This window comes from Phocoena sinus, chromosome 6, assembly GCF_008692025.1.
Source record: "Phocoena sinus isolate mPhoSin1 chromosome 6, mPhoSin1.pri, whole genome shotgun sequence".
Taxonomy (NCBI): Eukaryota; Metazoa; Chordata; class Mammalia; order Artiodactyla; family Phocoenidae; genus Phocoena; species Phocoena sinus.
In genome coordinates, this window is record NC_045768.1 from 8,605,333 (window position 1) to 8,624,483 (window position 19,151).

A 19,151-nucleotide genomic window follows, 5' to 3' on the forward strand; every position below is an offset into this window, starting at 1 on the left:
CTCATAATTCTGAGAAACAGTGCAGGCAGGGCTGCCAAGGAATGACTGGGGGATGAGTAATCGGAGGCTGTAAATGTCAGTTTCCTCTGCCTTCCCTCCCCCACCTCACCTCCCACCTGAGACAGGCAGCCCATGCCCGTCACCACTTTCTCAACAACATTAGAGGGGCCACTGGGGCCCACATCAGACACAGGGGAGGAGAGGCGCTTCCCGCATGAAAGACTAAAATCCAAAATATGTGACGCCACACATCTGCCTTCCTGGGATATCTGCTCAACGACCCTGTGCCCCCAGATGCCTGAAGTGAGAGCCCTGCTCCCAGGAGGGTTCCCCTTCCAGGCCGCCACCCTGCACACCAGGCCGCCTGACCCACCGGCTGTGACTTCCTCCCTACCAAGCTCTTCAGTTTTCACTTTGCTGCTGCAGATGAGTCAAACTCCCTGGATGAATTCAGTAGGAAAGAGCAAATCATGATAGGAACGTGCACAGAGCAAGCAGAGTGTGTGTGTGTGTGTGTGTGTGCGCCTGTGTGTGCCTGCGTGTATGTGTGTACACATGATGTACAGCATACAACTGTAATTAATGAGCGAATCGCCCATAGTCAGGCATTCCATACCCCCCAGGTCACTCGTCTATAAGGCAGGCTCCTCTTGGGACCACCCTGATCAGAGAAAAGTTTTCACCCTCTTGCCAGCTGCTCAGGCCCCAAACCTAGGGATCGTCCTCCAGTCTCTTCCTTTCTTCATCTCCGACATCCTGCCACCTCTGTCTTCAGGATGCCTCCCCTTTCAGCCTCCTTCTCTCCATGTCCACTGCCACCTCCCCGATGCCACCAGCATCACCTCACTCCTGGATTCTACCTTAACCCTCTAACCTGGCCTCATTTCCACTCCGGCCCCCCTGCAATCCCAATCTGCTATTCACATAGTAGCAACACCAATTAAAAAAACAAAAGCAACTCTAAAGCAGATCATGTCTGTCTCCTGTTTAAAACCCTTCACTGCCCTCAGAATAGAACCTAACTCCTCTCTGGGCTGAGCCCTTCCCAGACGGCCCCGTCACCCGTCCACAGCACCCTCACAATCTCCCCCAGGCCTGCTGTGCTCCAGCCACACTGGCCTTGGAGTTTCTTCCACCGTGGCCTCTGCACTGGCTGTGCCCTCATCTTGGCGTGGCCGGCTCCCTCTTGTCACTCAGGTCTCAGACAGGCCTTCCCTGAACACCCAGTCAGTCCCTATCGCATCCTCCTCTTTTGGTCTCCGGCATCACTTTTATTCCTATCTGACAGCCCTTGGTTCATGACTTCATGCATTCAACAAACATTTATTGACCACTTCTTGCACCAGCCAGATTAGGCACATGTTTATTCTTCCACAAAAACGTGTCTGTCTCCCCTGGATAACATAAAAGCCCATGAAGACAAGGGCCTTGACCATAGCCTCGGGGTCTGGCATGGAGCAGGCGAGGAGGTGTTCAATAAATATTTGATTTGCAGAATGAATAAGAGCCACACAGTATCTGTGCTCAGGAAATCAGCATTGGCCGATAGGACTTCTTGCTTAGGTCTCATGGCTTTGAGGCAGCCAATATTCCAAAGCGGGCCCAGTGTTGGGATAAATCAGACCCTATCTGCATTTTTCCAGGCCAGCAGAAGGTGACTCCCTCCGTTTGTGCATCTAGCCAGCACTTATTATGGGCCTACTATGTGCGAGCCTATGTGCGAGGTCAGCCTCTGCCCTGTCCCAGCTCACCCAGCTGCTGGTACTCAGCAGCCAGCCATGGACAGGCCGACAGGCTGCCCTGCCTACCAGCTAATGACCAGCTGGCCCTCACTGAAGGCCATCCATAGTGAAACCACGCAGCAGGTCTCTTCCCACACCTGTGACCCCCTTCCATCCAGGCTTCCCAGATATCCAGGGTTTCAATGCAACCCCAGCAACTGCACTCAGGGAGCTGGTCATACACTGTCCCCAGTGTGCCAGCCTCACTTCTCCAGCCCCACTTCCCAAGCAGTGTGTGTGCCTGCTTTTCCCTGCCCTGTGCCCAGCCTGATTCCAACATCAGGTTCCATCATAGACAAGTCATAGAGAAAATGGCCAAGAACATGGACTACGTGTCCATCAAGGCAAAGCTACATCACATCGGCTCTGGCACTCATCAGCTCCATGATCTGAGACAGGTCACTACAACTCCTGGAACCTCAGTTTCCTTCTCTGCAAAACGAAGACTATTAAAGTTCTGACCTTTGGGGCTGCTACGGCTGGTGGACCTGCTCCTCCCTGCTCTGCAGGGTCATGAGATTTCACCAGTCCCAGATCAAGGGACAAGTCGGGGGATGGGAAGCAGCAATTTTTTGGCAGCGTTTCAGTGGCTAATCTCATTACTGGGAAAAGAAGTAGCAAAAGGACACAATTCGGCACAACAAACATATACAATTCAAACGACCAGTGTAAACTCAGTCGTTTGGGATATGGAGAAAAAATCAGACTGCACCAAGAAGGAAGGTGATCAAAGAGGGAGGCAGACCTGTAAACAAAACTGCAGAGTAGATGCCCTCTGTGCTCTGTCACAACAGGTGTAGAGAGAGTGTCAGGAATATAGTGGCATCGTCGATTCTACTGGGCTGGGGGGATTTGGATGAAGGAGAAAGATGGCGAGTTTGGCCCCCACCATTTCCCAAGTGCTCTGCACCAACCACTGTCCTTGGACTAACAGGACAGGTGGGCGAAAGGGGAGAGTCTGGTCTGAAGCAGGCTGAATGGTGGGTTTACCCAGAACAAACAGCTCCCCACACACGACCTCGGAGACGTCATGCTGAATCCACACGGTGTGTATCACCTCCTCTCTCCCTGACACAGCCTTTGGCAGTTGCCATTCTTATCTCCCAGGATGCTGCATCTCCCCACCTTTTGCCTTGCTAAGTGGCCCTCTGTAACCAAGGAAATAGTCCTGGCTCTCAGCCCTTAGGAGGCAATGGGAGATTTCTCAGAAAAAGAACAGTTGTTGTTGCCCTGGGTCCCCCGTCCTTTGGTGACACGTAACCGCAGCTTCCTGTCCTCTCCCTGGCTCCCACCAGCTAGATGCCAAAGTCAGCGGCCAATCCCAGGGGACCAGCGGAGCAGCGGAAGCCATGGACTAACCAAGGAGTAAGTGGCCAAAAGGCAGCCTTCAAGGCCTGTCTGCAGCTCTCTGGCTCTCTGGCTGTGTGTCCCCTCCCTGGGGCCCTCCTCTGACTCCCCTTCCCCAGATCAAGGGACAAGCAGGGAGAGGGAAAACAGTTCTTTTCTGGCAACATTTCTGTGGCTAAGCTCACTACCAGAAATTAATGGCAAAAGAAGGCTGCACTTCAGAGGCCAGCAGCCAGGCCAGCAGCAGCCACAGCCAGAACAGAGGCTCAACGGCCTGGGCAGCACCCAGAGTCTGCTGATGTCACCCTTAAAGCTCCTGTTAGAGCACTGTGTATAGAGGAGACAAAACAATAAACAGGCCCGCTCTCTTGTTTTGACTGACAAGGCATCACTGGAACTGTCCTTGTTGAGCTCCGTGGGGTGTGGTGGGTAAGCGCAGGGACTCCGGAGCCAGACTGCTCCGGTTTGATTCCCGCTCTGCCTCTTAGCTGGGGAACCCTGCATAAGTCATCCCACCTCTCTGTGCCTCCTCTTGACGGTGGGGAGCTGTCAAGAGGAAATGAGGGGACTTCCTGGGTGGCGCAGTGGTTCAGACTTTGCGCTCCCAATGCAGGGGGCTCAGATGTGATCCCTGCTCAGGGAACTAGATCCCACAGGCATGCTGCAACTAAGAGTTCATGTGCCACAACTAAGGAGCTGGCGAGCTGCAACTAAGGAGCCCACCCCCGTGACTAAGACCTGGCACAACCAAATAAATAAGTAAATAAATAAATAAATTTATTTTTTTTAAAAAAAAAGAGGAAATGAGTTAATACAGGGAAAGATTTTAGAACAGCGCCTGGCAAATCTGTAAGGAACAACAGCTGACCCACGTAGCCTGGAAGGGAGTTAGGTGAGGAAGCTCATGCTTTCAAACGGGTCCTGGGTGGATATTTCATTCCAGGCTCTCTGAGGAGCTGTGGGAGATTTATCTTCATTGCAGCAAAGACCCACCAATGGCAGTGATGATCCGGCCACCCTGGCACAGGACTCTGCCGAGCCACATGGAGCAGTCCTGGATGTTGTTCTGGCCCAATGCTGCCCCACCATCCTGGGCAAGGCACAGCATCCTAAGGAGAACGCTGGCCAAAGCTCCATGGATGGGCCCTGCCCATCCCTGAGTGGGTGGCATCTCTGTGCAGGCCCCTCATGCTGACTCCCTGCTGCCCTCACTGACTGTGCCACTTATGGGGTCATCGAGAGTCCCTGTGTTACTGACAGTAAGGTCTGTGTACCGTGAGATTCATCATTCCTTCTTCTGGGCCCACACACAGCTCCCAGCAGTCCAAGAAACAATAGCAGCACCTAAATGATGGAAAATTCATTGGAAAAAGAATCTCCAAGCAACTTTTGAAAAAAGCGTCATGGCTCAGATGGACTCAGGGAATCACAGGGCTGGCAGCAACCACAGAGACCAGTGGCTTCCAAACTTGCTTTGACCTCCAAAGCCACTGCTCAACTGAAGTTCACCCAGAAGCTCAGGACATAAAACTGATGCAAACAGAGCTGCTCTGGCAGAAACCGTGCTCTGGAGGTCTGCTTGGTGCCCTCCGTCCTCTCCCCCAGCCCCTGCTGGCCCCAAGTCAGTTCCAAAGAGCCCCTGGGCTCCACAAAGCACTAACGGAGAACCACAGATCCAGGCCAACCTCCCTAAGTAGATAAGAGGAGACGAGTCCCACAGAATCACTCTGCACAGATGGTGCCTGAATGCAGACCCAGTCTTTTGACTCCAGGCTAAAACCTCTCACTCCACTTTGCTATGGCTTGATCTATGGAAAATTGCAATTTAAAGAAACAAGGCTCACTTCTGACAACCTACAACATAATCCCTAAGTATTTTAAAGGCCCCTGAACTAGCCAAGTCTGAAACAGAGCCCAGCCCCGCAGACTGGCAGAAAGAAGTTCGGAAGTGAGTCAGTTGCAGAAGCACAGCTGACAACTCCATACAGTTTCCTTCAGTTCTGTGGGACATAAACAGGTCTTGAAAGGCTTGGGCTGTGTGGCTGTGAGAGACCCCAGACCAGGCGGGCCAGGAGGTGAATGCTAATGAGTGATGGAAATAGCAATGACTTCCCCCGTCAGGCGCGGTGCCAAGCTAAGGAGGATAAAGAGGTCTGAGATATTTTTAAAGTATTTTTACAGCAGAAAAACTTTCCTACAGACTCAATTATATAACTATCAGACTCCACCTCTGAGCTGAAATTATCCATGGCCTTCAGGAAAAAAAAATTATTTTTCCCTACATGAGGGTCACAGGTTCCTCCAAAGAAACTCTTAGCTGCACAGCCAGCAGCCCAGCGCAACTGCAAGGCTTCCCAGGGGCAATTTGAAGCAGAGGGCAGAAGTCATGCCACTGACCCCGCCATCATACATGATGTTGTCAGGTCCAGAAGGGTCCCCGGCCACGCTGGCTTCCTCACAGCTTCCCTGTCCCAAAACGAGGCTGAGGTCACTGAAGGAGAGAGAGTGGCCAGGGGACACTTCATTAACCCACAGTCATCCTCCGTCGTTGGCAAAGGGCAGACTGAGAAAGCCTTCTGGGGCTTAAGGAATGGAGAACTTCACCAAAGAAAGGACGGCCCAAACCAAAGGAACAGACTTAGGAAGATTAACTTACAGCCCAGGTTTTTGTCAGCCTGAAGATGGGTGCACTTTGTAATGCTGACACCACAGACATGAGAGAATGAAGGTTGTTGAGTTCTAGAAGTTTCTGAAAAGAAAAAAGATACGGAATAGATTATTTTGCTGCTATAAACAGAACAAAAACGTGTTCAAGTGTTACCAAATACTGTCATATTTATGAAATTCAATTACACTTAAAAATATCTCATGTAGAAAATACAGTTCTAGGAAGTTCACAGAAACCATATGCTCTTTTTCTTTCAGATTGTCAAAAGGTGAGTCTGCATCTAAAACATCTGCAAAATTCCATAAGCTGACTAGTCTGGCTGCTGGACAGAAACATGGCTCGGGATGAGGTTTGATAATGTCCTTTCTATTCTTTTTTTAGATGAGTCTGAACTGTCCCAGCAGGCCTTTGTAAACTGAAACCTCCACTGTGCCAACAACATCAACATGGGTCTACTGCGATTACCTTCACACCCGGAAGCGGGAGGCTGGGGCAAGATGTTATCAATCTGCACGATCTCCTCAGCTGGGAGCACGGAGCTCCAGCTTCCCAGCCACTTGACCATGCTTCTCTGAACCAGGCCACAAATTAGTGAGAACACTTGGATTTAATTCCATCTCAGACAAGTTCCTTACCACAGAGGGCAACAGAAGCAGACACAGGTGAGGGTGAGCGCAGAAAACTGTAATTGCTCTGCTCTTGGTTTTATGCTGAAGGGAAACCTGCCAACAGGACCCGGGTCCCACTTCTCACTCCCAGGAGTCGGTGAAAGTTGTGTAGCTGGCAGGCTCCACAGAACCAAGAGGCCTGACTCTAACCCGGGTTCCCACTACTGGTGTGTCCTGTGGCAAGTTACCTAAGCCTTCTGAGCCTCGGCATCTTCATATTTAAAATGAGGAAGGTAATCACAGCACCTCTGCTGCGTGCGATGGTGCACGTAAACTGCTAGACCAGTGCCTGGCACCCAGGAGAGCGGGCAGTGTGGCGTGGGTTGCTTGTTCTTTGTCAGGAAGACTTGTCCCCAACCCGACCCCACCTGCATGTTCCCACGGCAGCCTGTGCATTTCCTCAGCCCACTGGACTGTATTTGCTTGCACTTGCCCCTCTCTCACCCTGGACTGTGTGTTCCCTGAGAGCCGGGATGAAGCGGTATCTACCATCATATCCCTAGGACCTAGTACAGCACAGAGCAGGGCTTAGTAAAATGAACAAATCCACGAAAAGCCCTTATGCCTAGTCCTCACGGCTCTGTTCCTACCTGGAGATTTCTCCCTTACCACACAAGTTAATACTGCATTTCATACATCTCGTAATATTCCCTAATCGTTTGCTGTGTGTAATAATAGATTCTGAGTGAGCTGAATTTCATCCTTTGTATCTGAATGGCTATGCCTGTCACAGAATTTCTTTTAGAGGTGAAGGTTCTCTGGGAGATTATCTAATCCACCCCTTTCCCATTTTATAGATGGGAAACCAAGGCCCAGAGAAAGGAGGAGGCTCGAACAAGAACATACCCAGGGCACAGCGCCAGCATGATGATCCACCATCGGAAGATGGCAGAGCTTAAGGAGGAATCGTTTTGGATCCCTTGGGTAGGGACTGGAAACTTCCAAACTGAAAGCACCAGATGGGCTGGAACTTCATCCCACTTTCTCTCGTGGCCCAGCACGAACTCACCGAGAGCAACAAGTATCATTACGCCCAGCAACAGTTCCAGGCACTTCAGAATGCACAGCACGTAAAAGTGTCCATGCCCCTAACATACTTCGAGCTGGATGAACACAACCTTGCTGTGAGGGGCAGCAGAGCAGCTCTCCTGAAGGCAGACAGACACGCTCCGACTGACCATGGGGCCTGGGCGTGGACACCCACCTCTCTAAGCCTCCCCTTCCTCCTCCGGAAATGGGGTAATAATAATGTCAGCTTCAAATGAAATCATTTCTGTAAAGCAGCAGCTATGGCACCTGGCCAGAGAGGGGCCGCAGTGAAGGTGAGCTGGCCTAGGACCTGGGTGGGAAGACAACGCGCACACACAAAGCGGGCAGTAAACAGACAGGACGGTGCTCCACTGAGTCAGGTGAGCCCCGTGGTGGGGAGCAGTGGGCCGGGAGGGGCTGGCAGGACTGTGTAAGAGATGAGAGTGGTCCAGGAAGGCCCGTGGGATCACAGCCTGGGCTGGCAGAGATGAGGGAAGAGGAGGGGCAAGTGGGGTAAAGACGTGAGCCTGGTGCCCAATAACCGGCAAGGACCAACCCTACCAGGGCAGACCCAGGGGGTGGGGTCAGGGCAGCAGGGCCCGGGCCTCAAGTGCAAGATGGGGTGGGGTGAGCTCTGCTGACCGCGAATAAACTGTGCAGGATGTGATGGTGTCACAACCTCCAATGCTGACTAAAAGCCATCAACTCCCGGCACTGGCTAAATCTGAATAGGAGGATGAATGGATCCCAGAGGTAGCCACTGGGGCCTCGTGGAGAGTCTGTGAAAGGCCAGCTACAAAGAATGGTTGGCTGCCAAAACCACAGGGCGGAGGGCACCTGCCTGTGCATGCACAGGGGCTGGGAGGCCCAGCAAGCAGCCAGGCTGGTCCCACAGCTGCCTCTGCCTGGGGAAGCTGGGCCAGAGCCCCATGTCTGAACCCTGCCCGGCTCATCCAGAGCAAATCGGCACCCAAAGTACCAAGGAAACACCTTTTTGCGACAAAAAAGAAAGGAAAGGAAGGGGAAAAGCAATAATAAAACAGCTTACCTTGGCTATTTTCACAAAATGGCTCAGGATTTCTGCCCTTATTTTTAAAGTCTGTGCTGTTAGAATTTCTCGTACAACCCAAAAACTGACCTGTAGAGTCAAACACAGACACACAGACACAGACACAGACACACACACACAGACACACACACACACACACACACACACAGACACACACACCCCAGAACAGTTGTTAAATGCCGGACCAACCAAGTTACCCCGCCCACTATGTCTATGGGATTTCTAAGAGGTTGGGAGACTGACAGAGCAAACCCTAGGGTTGCAGGAGGTTGAGGGTTCCTTTATGACACTCAACCCTACAAGTGGGTCCCATGCCGTCAGCACCAGCTCTCCAACATGCATAGTGGTGCTGTGAGAAATAAGTACTCCCATCATTAGCCAGGGGACTTATTGGGCCTCCATCGACACATGGGTCTCCCTAAAGGTACTTCAGGAAATTTTGAGATGTATCAGACAGGATTTCTGCTCAGAAGGATCCCAGTTATGGGGAGATGGATGGATGGATGGATGGATGGATGGACGGATGGACAAATGGCCAGACAAAGGGATATGCATGCTGGCAGTACCACCTATGAGATCCATATCCCCAGCCAGACCCAAGGCAAGAAGGACTCACCTATATTTGCACAATTATAACAAATTTCATTTTCTAGGAGAGGTTTGCCCAATAATTTAAGTGATACAAAAACATCTCTTAAAGTTCTGTAAAGCAATGCAGGTAAAAGGGCATGTTTTTCTGGAGTCAGCATATGCCAAAAGGATATACTGGTACTTTTCGTTCAGAATATCATTCACACTTGACCATCCTCGAGCCCCTGAGTCCTTTGGTGGGAACAAGAAAGTCATCCATCAGTGTCTAGTTGACTCACACGATGCCTCAATGAAACAAGAGGAGCTTCATGCTGAGAAACACTGGGCAGTGGTTTGCTTTCCTGTTTATGTTTCATGACTATAACAACAGCTCTATGTGAAACACGGATGCCCAAGAGTGCAATGACAGCACCGCAAAGAAAGGAGGAGAGATGGGCAGAGAATGGGGGAGACGTGGAATGAAAAGGAAGGCTAAGCATCTAAAACCTCTAAATTTTACAAAGACTAAAAGAGTTAAGGATAGTCCAGAGTTATCAAAGCATGTTTACTGCTGCAACCAAATGTCTTCCCTTTACTGAAATACTGTCACTTTTCAATGAGAAAACAAGAAAAAATTAAATCACCAAGTATCAAAATTTGGCTTCTTATATTAAGCAGGAATATTATAGAAAAGTTTTCTCTGTGTAATTATCTGTGGTTGCCTCCAGGACGTGCCTGGGTTTCCATAGAATCATTTTTTCCAAGGAATTGCCTAAAATTAAGTTCAGACTCAAATGTTACTAGCCAGTTATGGAAGAAAGATTTTCCATATAGCAAGATTTTTTCTAGGTGATATGCCCATAAACCTTATATTTTAATACATGCACACTTTTATGCCACATAAATCTCAAGTGTGATAGTTTATATGTATAATTTAATAGATTCTTATGTGTCAAAAAAAATCACACCTATTTAAAGCATAATTACGGAACGTGGCAGAGTTGACTCAGGTGGTGTTCAGAGGCAACTCTGGATCAGTTCACTTCAGCAGACTTTCACGAAGCCCTTACTGTGTGCTCCAGGCACTGCGAGTCCAGACCTGTCAGTCCAGAAATCACTGTATTAAAAGGTAGCTGGTGATCATGGCCATCAAACAAGTTCAAACCAAGTGAACTGGAGTATGGGGGAGATAATGAGAAAAGAAGGCTTCCTAGAGGAGGTGGGCCTTGAAAGATGGGTAGACCCTCAACAGGTGAGGAGACCAGGGAGAGCTGAGCGGGTGGACAGGACTGGTGTTGCAGGTGCCCCGTGGGGTTGGGGCGGGAGGGAGGCTGAACTTAGAAGGGAAGGGGGTCCAGAGAAACAATGGGACACTATGCTGTGCAAGGAGAGTTCCAGAGGCTTCTGAGCACAGGAGTGACAGGCTAGACCCTTCTGCAGGAGCAGGGACACCCATCAAGAAGCTGAGGCGATGGTCTAAGTGAGAGACGGGAGGCCTGAGCGAGGGCAGTGTTTTAGGAGATGGAGGAAAGGGGCAGAGGAGAGAGACATTACAAAGGGAGAATCAGCGTGGTTTTAAACTGTTTTGTTTTTTAACTACAAAATTTAATAGAAGCTTAATGTAGAAGACAAAGGGACAGAGATAAGCACAAGAGACAGAAGTCATTTGCAAGCTCGTTCTCACATACAGACCCCCTGATAAACACTGTGGTATGTGTCCTTCTTGGCACATATGTTTGTCATGTCTCAGAACATATGTCTGTCTAGTCATAGAACATGTTTCTCTTTTTCAATTAAATTGGTATATATTAATCATACTATCACAAGAATTTTTATAAATATATAAGAATATCAACATATTTTTTAGCAGCTGCCAAGCATTTCATCTTAGGGATGTCTCATCATTAAGGAACCTCCTACTGTTGGGTAGCTTATTTCGAATTATTTTGTTGTGATAGACAATGCTGTGGTGAACATATTTAGACATATATCTTTATACATTTTTAATTAAGGTCTGAGGATAAATTCCTGTAAGGTAGAGTGAATAAAAGTATGTGTACCTTTTTTCAAAAGTATATATTTAAAAACTTGGCTTCCAAAAGTTTTATTTGTTGATCCATAAAAATTGGAGCAGGCTAATACCAGTCATTACAGCTCTTTTTTTCTTTACTAACTTAGTGGACAAACTAATGTCTCACTGTTTCTATTTTCATTTCTTTCATGACTCCTCAGTTAACATATTTTTGCACGTTTTTTCAGTTTTTTGTTGCAAATATTTATAGGTCATTTGTATTATTTGCCTGTGAATTACGTGTTCAGGTCCTTCATCCACCTTTCTATTGGGACACCTGTCCTCTGACTCTTGATTACTAAAAGGGGTTTATATTAAAGAGAATACATTACCCCTTTGTGAGTCATACAGTGTGCCAAGAGTGTGGAGAAACTGATACTCATACACTGTTTGCAGGGGTATAAATTCACAGGACCATTTTGAAGAACCACTTGAATACATCTTTCAAGCTGTTAAAAGTTATATTCTCCCTGGAATATTTATCTTACAAAAATACAGAAATGTAGAGTGATATACATACAAGGGTTCACTGAAGCACTGTTTATAAAGCAAAAGAATATGCCCATCAATAGGGAACTGGTTGCATAAATAATACTATCACCTCAAACTCTGGAAGGAAGTCGCTATGGAAGGAAGGAGGCAGTTGTGCTCCACCTTCTTGAGGGCAAAATATCTACATAGATTATTTGGAATTCTTCTGCATAGGAGGTTTGTCTAGTCTCCCCCATTTATTTATTCCATCATTTGTTTACATCAGAATGGACTCATGGATACTTTGGGGTTTTGATCCAATACTATGTTATTTATTTCCTTACTCAAATTGTTCCAGCTTTGGCCACTGAGGGCTGGCTTCGACATGGCCCCAGCATTGTTTGGTTGGTTTGTATGAGCACCTCCTTACTTTCTGGAACTACAAGATGCTACTGCCTCATCCTGTACATTTCTTGTCCCAGTCCGAAACCAGCCATTTCTCCAAGGAGCCTTGGTTCCTTTTTTAAAAAATATTTTATTTATTTATTTACTTATTTATTTTGGCTGCGCCGGCTGGGTCTTAGTTGCAGCATGCGGGATCTTCGTTGCAGCATGCGGACTTCTTAGCTGTGGCATGCATGTGGGATCTAGTTCCCCAACCAGGCATCCAACCAGGGATTGAACCCGGGCCCCCTGCATTGGGAGCACAGAGTCTTACCCACTGGACCAGCAGGGAAGTGCCCCCTGGTTCCTTTTATTAGATAATGGTATTAGAAACCAAGGTCTGGGAGCTACATGTGCTCGTGCTACTTAGGTATCACTGTTTCTAGGTCCTCTCAGATGCAGAGCAAGGAAGTGTGTGTGTGTGTGTGTGTGTGTGTGTGTGTGTGTACCCTAACTCTTGTATATATACATACCTATAAATATTTCTATATGTAACCATCTGTATCTATATTAAGCTAAATATGACTTCCTACTAATGTCCCCACCTCCAATCCATTACCGTATGGATCACTCTAGCCTCCTCTTGCTTGTCTACAACTTCCCACTCCATCAGATGAGAGAAACCTGGGTCCCACCATCTGCCACCCATTTCCTTAATCGTTCAATTCCAGTGTTCACACATAATGGCTCCAGAACCGTTACCCATCTGCCCCTGGGAAACAACCTGATCCGAGCACAGTGCTTACATACAGTTCCCTTTGTCTTTAGTCTTTCAGGCTCCCTCATTTCCAAAGTTACTTAGGCCAGCACCTTTTCCCCTCACCCTTCCCAGGGAGGTTGTTTCATACATTTATAATCCAGTTAGGTTCGCTTGTTATGTTCTACATTCCATCCTAGGACCCCTTAATCTCCACAATGATTAAAATTTGCATAGTTAGCACTAAGAGGTTTACTCTTAGTGCTGTAAAGTTCTAAGGGTTTTCACAAATGCACAGTGGCATGTATCCAACATTACAGTATCATACAAAATAGTTTCACCACCCTGAAAAATCCCCTGTTCTTCACCTACTCAAAGCTCTCCCCTTCTCACACCTCTGGCAGCCACTCATTTGTTTACCATCTCTATAATTTTAGCTTTCCAGAATTCTTTTCAGCATTTTCCAGAACGTCAAAAAAAAAATGGGGGAGGTAATCACACTTATGTTGCCTTTTCAGACTGGTTTCTTTCACATAGCAATATGTATTTAAGATTCATCCATGTCTTTATATGGCTTGATGGCTTATTCTTTTTTTTTTTTTTTTCGGATGAAGACTATTCCATTGTATGAATTTACCAGTTTGCCTATCCTTTCACCTATTGAAGGACATCCTAGTTACTTTCAGTATTTGACTATTATAAATAAAGCTGCTACAAATATTTGTGTGCTATTTGTGTATCTGTGTGTGTGTGTGAATATGTGTATGGGTGTAGATGTAAGATTTCAAATAAACTGGATAAATATTGAGGAGTTCAATTGCTGGATCGCACCATTTTTCATTCCCACCAGCAACAAATGAGAGTTTGTGTTGCTCCAATTACTTGCCAACAATTGGTATTGTCAGGTTTCGTGAGGTTTTTTGTTTGTTTGTTTTGGGTTGTTTTTTAGCCATTCTAATAGGTGCATAGTGTTTGCATTTCCCTTATGGCAAATAATGCTGAGCATCTTTTCACGTTTATTTGCCCTTGGTTACATCTTTTTGGTAAAGTACTTATTCAGATATTTGGCCTGTTTTGTGTTTTTTTTGGCTGTGTTGGGTCTTTGTTGCTGTGCGCGGGCTTTCTCTAGTTGCGGCAAGCGGGGCTACTCTTCATTGCAGTGCACGGGCTTCTCACTGGGGTGGCTTCTCTTGTTGCAGAGCACAGGCTCTAGGTGCGCGGGCTTCAGTAGTTGCAGCGTGTCGGCTCAGTAGTTGCAGCATTCGGGCTCAGTAGTTGTGGCTCGTGGACTCTAGAGCACAGGCTCAGTAGTTGTGGCACATGGGCTTAGTTGTTCCACAGCATGTGGGATCTTCCTGAATCAGGGATCGAACCCATGTCCCCTGCATTGGCAGGTGGATTCTTAACCACTGCACCATTAGGGAAGTCCCTGGCCTGTTTTTTAATTGGGTTGTTTTCTTTTTTCAAGATTTTTTTTTTTTTTTTGATGTGGACCATTTTTAAGGTCTTTATTGAATTTGTTACAATACTGCTTCTGTTTTATGTTTTGTTTTTTCTGGCCACAAGGCATGTGGGATCTTAGCTCCCAGACCAAGGATCAAATCTGTACCCCCTGCATTGGAAGGCAAAGTCATAACCACTGGACCGCCAGGGAAGTCCCTAACTGGGTTGTTTTCTTATTGTTAAGTATTAAGAATATACTTTGGATTCAAGTCTTTTATCAGATATGTGTTTTGCAAATATTTTTCCCAGTCTGTGCTTTGTCTTTTAATTCTCTTAAAAATGTCTTTTGCAGAATAGAAGATTTTAATTTTAATGAAGTCCAACTTACCAATTTTTTCTTTCATGGATTGTGCTTTGGTGTTATATCTAATAACTCATCACCAAAGGTCATGTAGGGTTTTCTTCTGCGTTTTCTTTTAAAAGTTTTATAGTTTTGTCTTTTACATTTAGGTCTGTGATCAATTTTGAGTTAATTTTTATGAAAGGCCTAAACTCTTGTGTCTAGGTTCATTTTTTCACGGACACTAAAACAGTTCCAATTGTTCCAGCACCATTTGTTGAAGAAATTACTCTTTCTCCACTGAATGCCCTCATGCATTTGTCAAAGGTCAGTTAACTATATTTGTCTGGGTCTATTTCTGGGCTCTCTGTTCTGTTTCATAATCCTAAGCATCTATTCTTTTGCCAATACCAAGCTGTCTTGATTATTATAGCTTTACAATTAGTCTTGAAATCAGGTAGAGTGAGTCCTCCAACTTCATTCTTTTTCAGTATTGTGCTAGTTATCCTACATCTTTAGCCTTTTCCATATAAACTTTAGAATCAGTTTGCTGATATTTATAAAACAGCTTGCTGGGATTTCATTTAGGATTGAATTGAATCTATAGATCAAGCTGGGAAGAACTGACATCTTAATAACGAGTCTTCTAATACATGAAGATGGAATACCTCTCTATTTCAATCTACTTTGATTTCTTTCATCAGTGTTTTATAGTTTTCCACATACAGAACCTGTACATACTTTGTTAGATTTATACCTAAGTATTTCTCGAGTATGTGTGTGCTACTGTAAATGGTGTTTTTTTTTTTTTAAATTTCAAGTTCCAATTCTTCATTGCTGAATATAAGCTTTCATATATTGATCTTGTGCCCTGCAACCTTGCTATACTCCCTTATTAGTTCCAGGAGCTTTAAAAATAGATTTCTTTGAGATTTTCTGTATAGACCATCATGTCATCTGTGAATAAAGACAGTTTTATTTCTTCCTGAAGCAACACAAACTTTCACTCTTTGCTGGTGGGAATGCAAAATGGTACAGACGCGATCCAGCAACTGTACTCCTAGATATTTACCCAGTTTATTTGAAGTCTAATGTCCACACCAAAAAAAACCCAGCATGCATATGTTTATAGCAGTTTTACTCATAATCATCAAAAACTGTAAGTCCTTCAGAAGGTGAATGGATAGACTAGTAAATCCATACAATGAGCAGTACTCATAAAAAAGCCATCAAGCCATATAAAGACATGGATGAATCTTAAATGCATATGGCTAAGTGAAAAGACAGTCAGAAAAGGCTACATATATATGAGTCCCTTTTTTTTTTTTTTTTTTTTTTTTTTACATTCTGGAAAGGTAAAACTTTAGAGATAGCAAGCAGATCAGAATCTGGACCACTTGCCTTCCTCTCCATAGCAAACCCTGCCTTATTCCTTGGATAACATCAACATCACTGTGAACGACCATGGTCACTTTAGCAACTGTTACCCACCTATCACTCCAGTCACCCCCTTCTCCAAATTACCCAGGACTGTGCTGCATCAGAAACCTGAAGTTCCAGTCTCGGGCCACAACCTTTAACCTTCTAATCCTCACCTGCTCCTTGACCCCAGCCCCACTGCTGTGCCCATCCTTCCCTCTCACCACGCCTTGGAGTCCTTGGTGGCCCTTTTCCTCTTGAGCAGATGGATCCCCTATCATTTGTCACTTCAGCCCCTTCTTAGCCAGTACCTTTAGGTCCCTTGCCCCATGGTCCTTCAAAAAAATCTGCTTTGCTCATCATGGATGGATCCAACCACTTGCCTTCCTGTGCCCCTCTCTTTAGGCTGCAAAGTGCAACTAGAGAAAACCAGCTACCCTCATGCCCTGGGGCTACTTTAAAAGCCACGATCTCTATTTTCAGCGGTTCTGCCCACAAGTCTTCCTATATTTCCATAGTCAACCTTCTCTTTCCCCTGGAGTGGTTTTTTCAAGCTCCCCCCAAACCCCTCAAGCTTTCCTCCTGCTTCCCCGCCTTCACCTCCTATTTCACTGAGGAAAGAGGAGCCGCGAACCTTCTTGCACCACACCTGCAAGCAGACCTGTGTCTGTATCTTTCCTTTCTGCAGACTCGCCTTTTACGATGAAGAGGTCCCAGGCCTCGGCCTCTCCCACCTTCGCTGGGACTTCACTTCATTATGTATTCCCTCTCTCTCCTCATCTTTAATTTTTCCCGGTCTACTGGCTCTTTCCATTCAAAATATGTACACCCCCAAGGCTCTTTCTGCTGAAAAGAAAAGAGGAAATATTAACACCTCCCTGAACGTCTTCAACCCCTCCAGCTACCCGCCTCTTCTCATCTTTCTCCTTAGAGCCACTGTTCAAGCATCGCCTACACCTGCTCTCTCCATTTCCTCACATCTACCGCTCAAGCTGCTACAGCCCAGCTTCCATTTCACACCCCCGCAAAACAGCTCCTGCTGAGCCTAGCACCGCCGTGCTGCTAAACATAAAAGACTCTTTTTTTAGTCCTTTTAAATGACCCATTCTGTAGCATTCCGTTATCCTTGAGACACTGATTTCCAAGACACCAGCCTTTCTGGGTGCTCTTCTCGTGCCCAGGCTGCTCTTTCTCAGCCCCTTCTCCTCTGCCCTTCCCATAAGCCCTAAGGCTCTCACGTGGGCCTCCGTTGCTCCCTGGGCAACCTCATCTACTCCTGCGGCTTCGAATGCAGGTGACTGCAATATCTGCATCTTCAAGCTGGACCTTTCCCGACTCCCAGACGCAAATACCCAGTTACCTGCTGCATGGTTGAGCTCACACGCCCAGACCTCTCTCCTCGCCGTCATCTCCCCTCTCACAACTGCTCCTCCTCCTCTGCACTCACCACCTCAAAGAGTGCCGCTGCCAAGGACCAAAGCGGGGCCTCCTTTGCGCCTCCCTGTCATCTCCCTCCAAATCCAATCAATCACCCAGTGCTATCATTCGGTCTCTTAATATTCTCTTGAGCCCGGCCACTCTACATCTCCGTCATTCACCAAGATTAATGGGACAGACTCCAATCCAGTCCCCTGGCCTCCCTTCCTACTGCCCACACCTCTCCTCTGGTTTTCCCACCCTAGCACTGATTCCCCTGGACTGTAATCCCCTCCATCACGTCTGTCTCCCCCACCAGACTATGAGCTAATGATGGCAAGGGCTACATCCAGTTTACTGCTGACCCCCTGAACCTAGCACAGAGCCCGGTACCATGTGCAGTCAATGTCTATTAAATAAATAAATGAATATAACCAGAAGTAATGAGCCTCAAATGAAAGAGGGTTTATACAACGAGGAAAGAATAATTGTTTGGAGGTAGCATTTGGAAGGGAAAATGCTAACACTGCCTCCCAGCCCTGTGATAAATGAAGTCTGGAAGAACAGGGGATTCTACTGGAGTCATGTTCAGAAAAATGGGGAGGCCCCTAAGTAAGGAAACTCACCAGCTATGTGGCTTTGAGCAAGTTACTTCACTTTCCAGAACCTCAGCTTCCTCATCCATAAAATGGGTTTAAAATATCAGCCTCAGTGGGTTTTGTGAAAACAGAATTAGATGATGCAGGTTAAATGCTTAGCACAGAATCTAACTCAGTAAGTTGAGCCTAAGTGCTCAATAACTGTTTTTTAAATAGTCTCGATTAAAGCCAAGAGGGATCAGGAATATTCGGTGACTAGGCTAATGACGCATGGATGGGGTATCAGCAGATTGATCAGGGGAGAAAGCTGAGAGCTGGATGGAAGAGTGCAAGAGGGAAGAGGGTCTGCGGGCGGTTCTGGCCATCCCTCAGCCTCTTCCTGTCCGAGCACCAACTTTCCCTGAGGAACTGCCAGTCCTCCCATCTCAGTCCCTGCGGCCTTGGCCCCCTACCCTACCTCCACGGGAAGGCCTGTTTCTGAGACCTGGCCAGCCAGAGCCTCCTGTTTCCTGGTCAGGGTGATGAGATCACGAAGCGCAGGATGGGGCTCAAGCCAGGGCCATCAACCCCAGAGTCTCTGTTCCAGGACATCAAATGGAGCTACTGAAGAAGAGGAAGGTCTTTTCTGCAGGGGTTGCCCTCACAATGAGCTGTTGGCAGCCATCTTGGAACCACAGAGGAGGGGGCCGCCTGAGGGGAGCCAGCACAGAGAAACCACCTCCCTGAACGTCTCCAGGGACCTCCAGGTGGAGAGAGCAGCGCCATCCAAGCAATACATGAAGTCTAGTCTCTCCCTGGACATTGTTACATAAGCCAGTAAGGCGAGTTTGAGCTGGGGTTTCAGTCATTAAGAACTACGTACGTGTATGTATATATATATATATATATGAGTCCATGAGAAACGTTAAAGCAGTCCTCCAGGGCAAAGTGTTGGGAACCTTTGCCTGGTCCAATCTCTGCTAATACATACGGGTCCTGAGACCTAGACTTGGACTTGCCTAAGGCCTCAGAACAGGTTAGCAGCAGAGCCTGGACTGGAACCAAGTCATCCAAATTCCCTCTCTGTCTCTTCCTAATTCTTCATCTTCAGGACACAATCTCAACCCCACCGCCAGCACT

General features: G+C 47.0%; 1 protein-coding gene across 23 annotated transcripts in view; it reads right to left on the reverse strand.

The window, feature by feature from the left end:
• Nucleotides 1–19,151, reverse strand: part of RALGPS1 (Ral GEF with PH domain and SH3 binding motif 1) — a 283,690-nt gene that overhangs the window by 163,005 nt on the left and 101,534 nt on the right. For all 23 annotated transcript variants that reach the window (XR_004350480.1, XR_004350479.1, XM_032635811.1 and 20 more), the window contains 2 exons: nucleotides 8,542–8,631; nucleotides 5,785–5,877 (listed from right to left, as the gene is read on the reverse strand). Coding sequence is in view for 21 of the 23 variants with exons in the window: in XM_032635811.1 (XP_032491702.1) it covers nucleotides 5,785–5,877; nucleotides 8,542–8,631 (183 nt within the window). In the remaining 2 variants the exon portion in view is untranslated. The remainder of the gene's footprint in view (nucleotides 1–5,784; nucleotides 5,878–8,541; nucleotides 8,632–19,151) is intronic.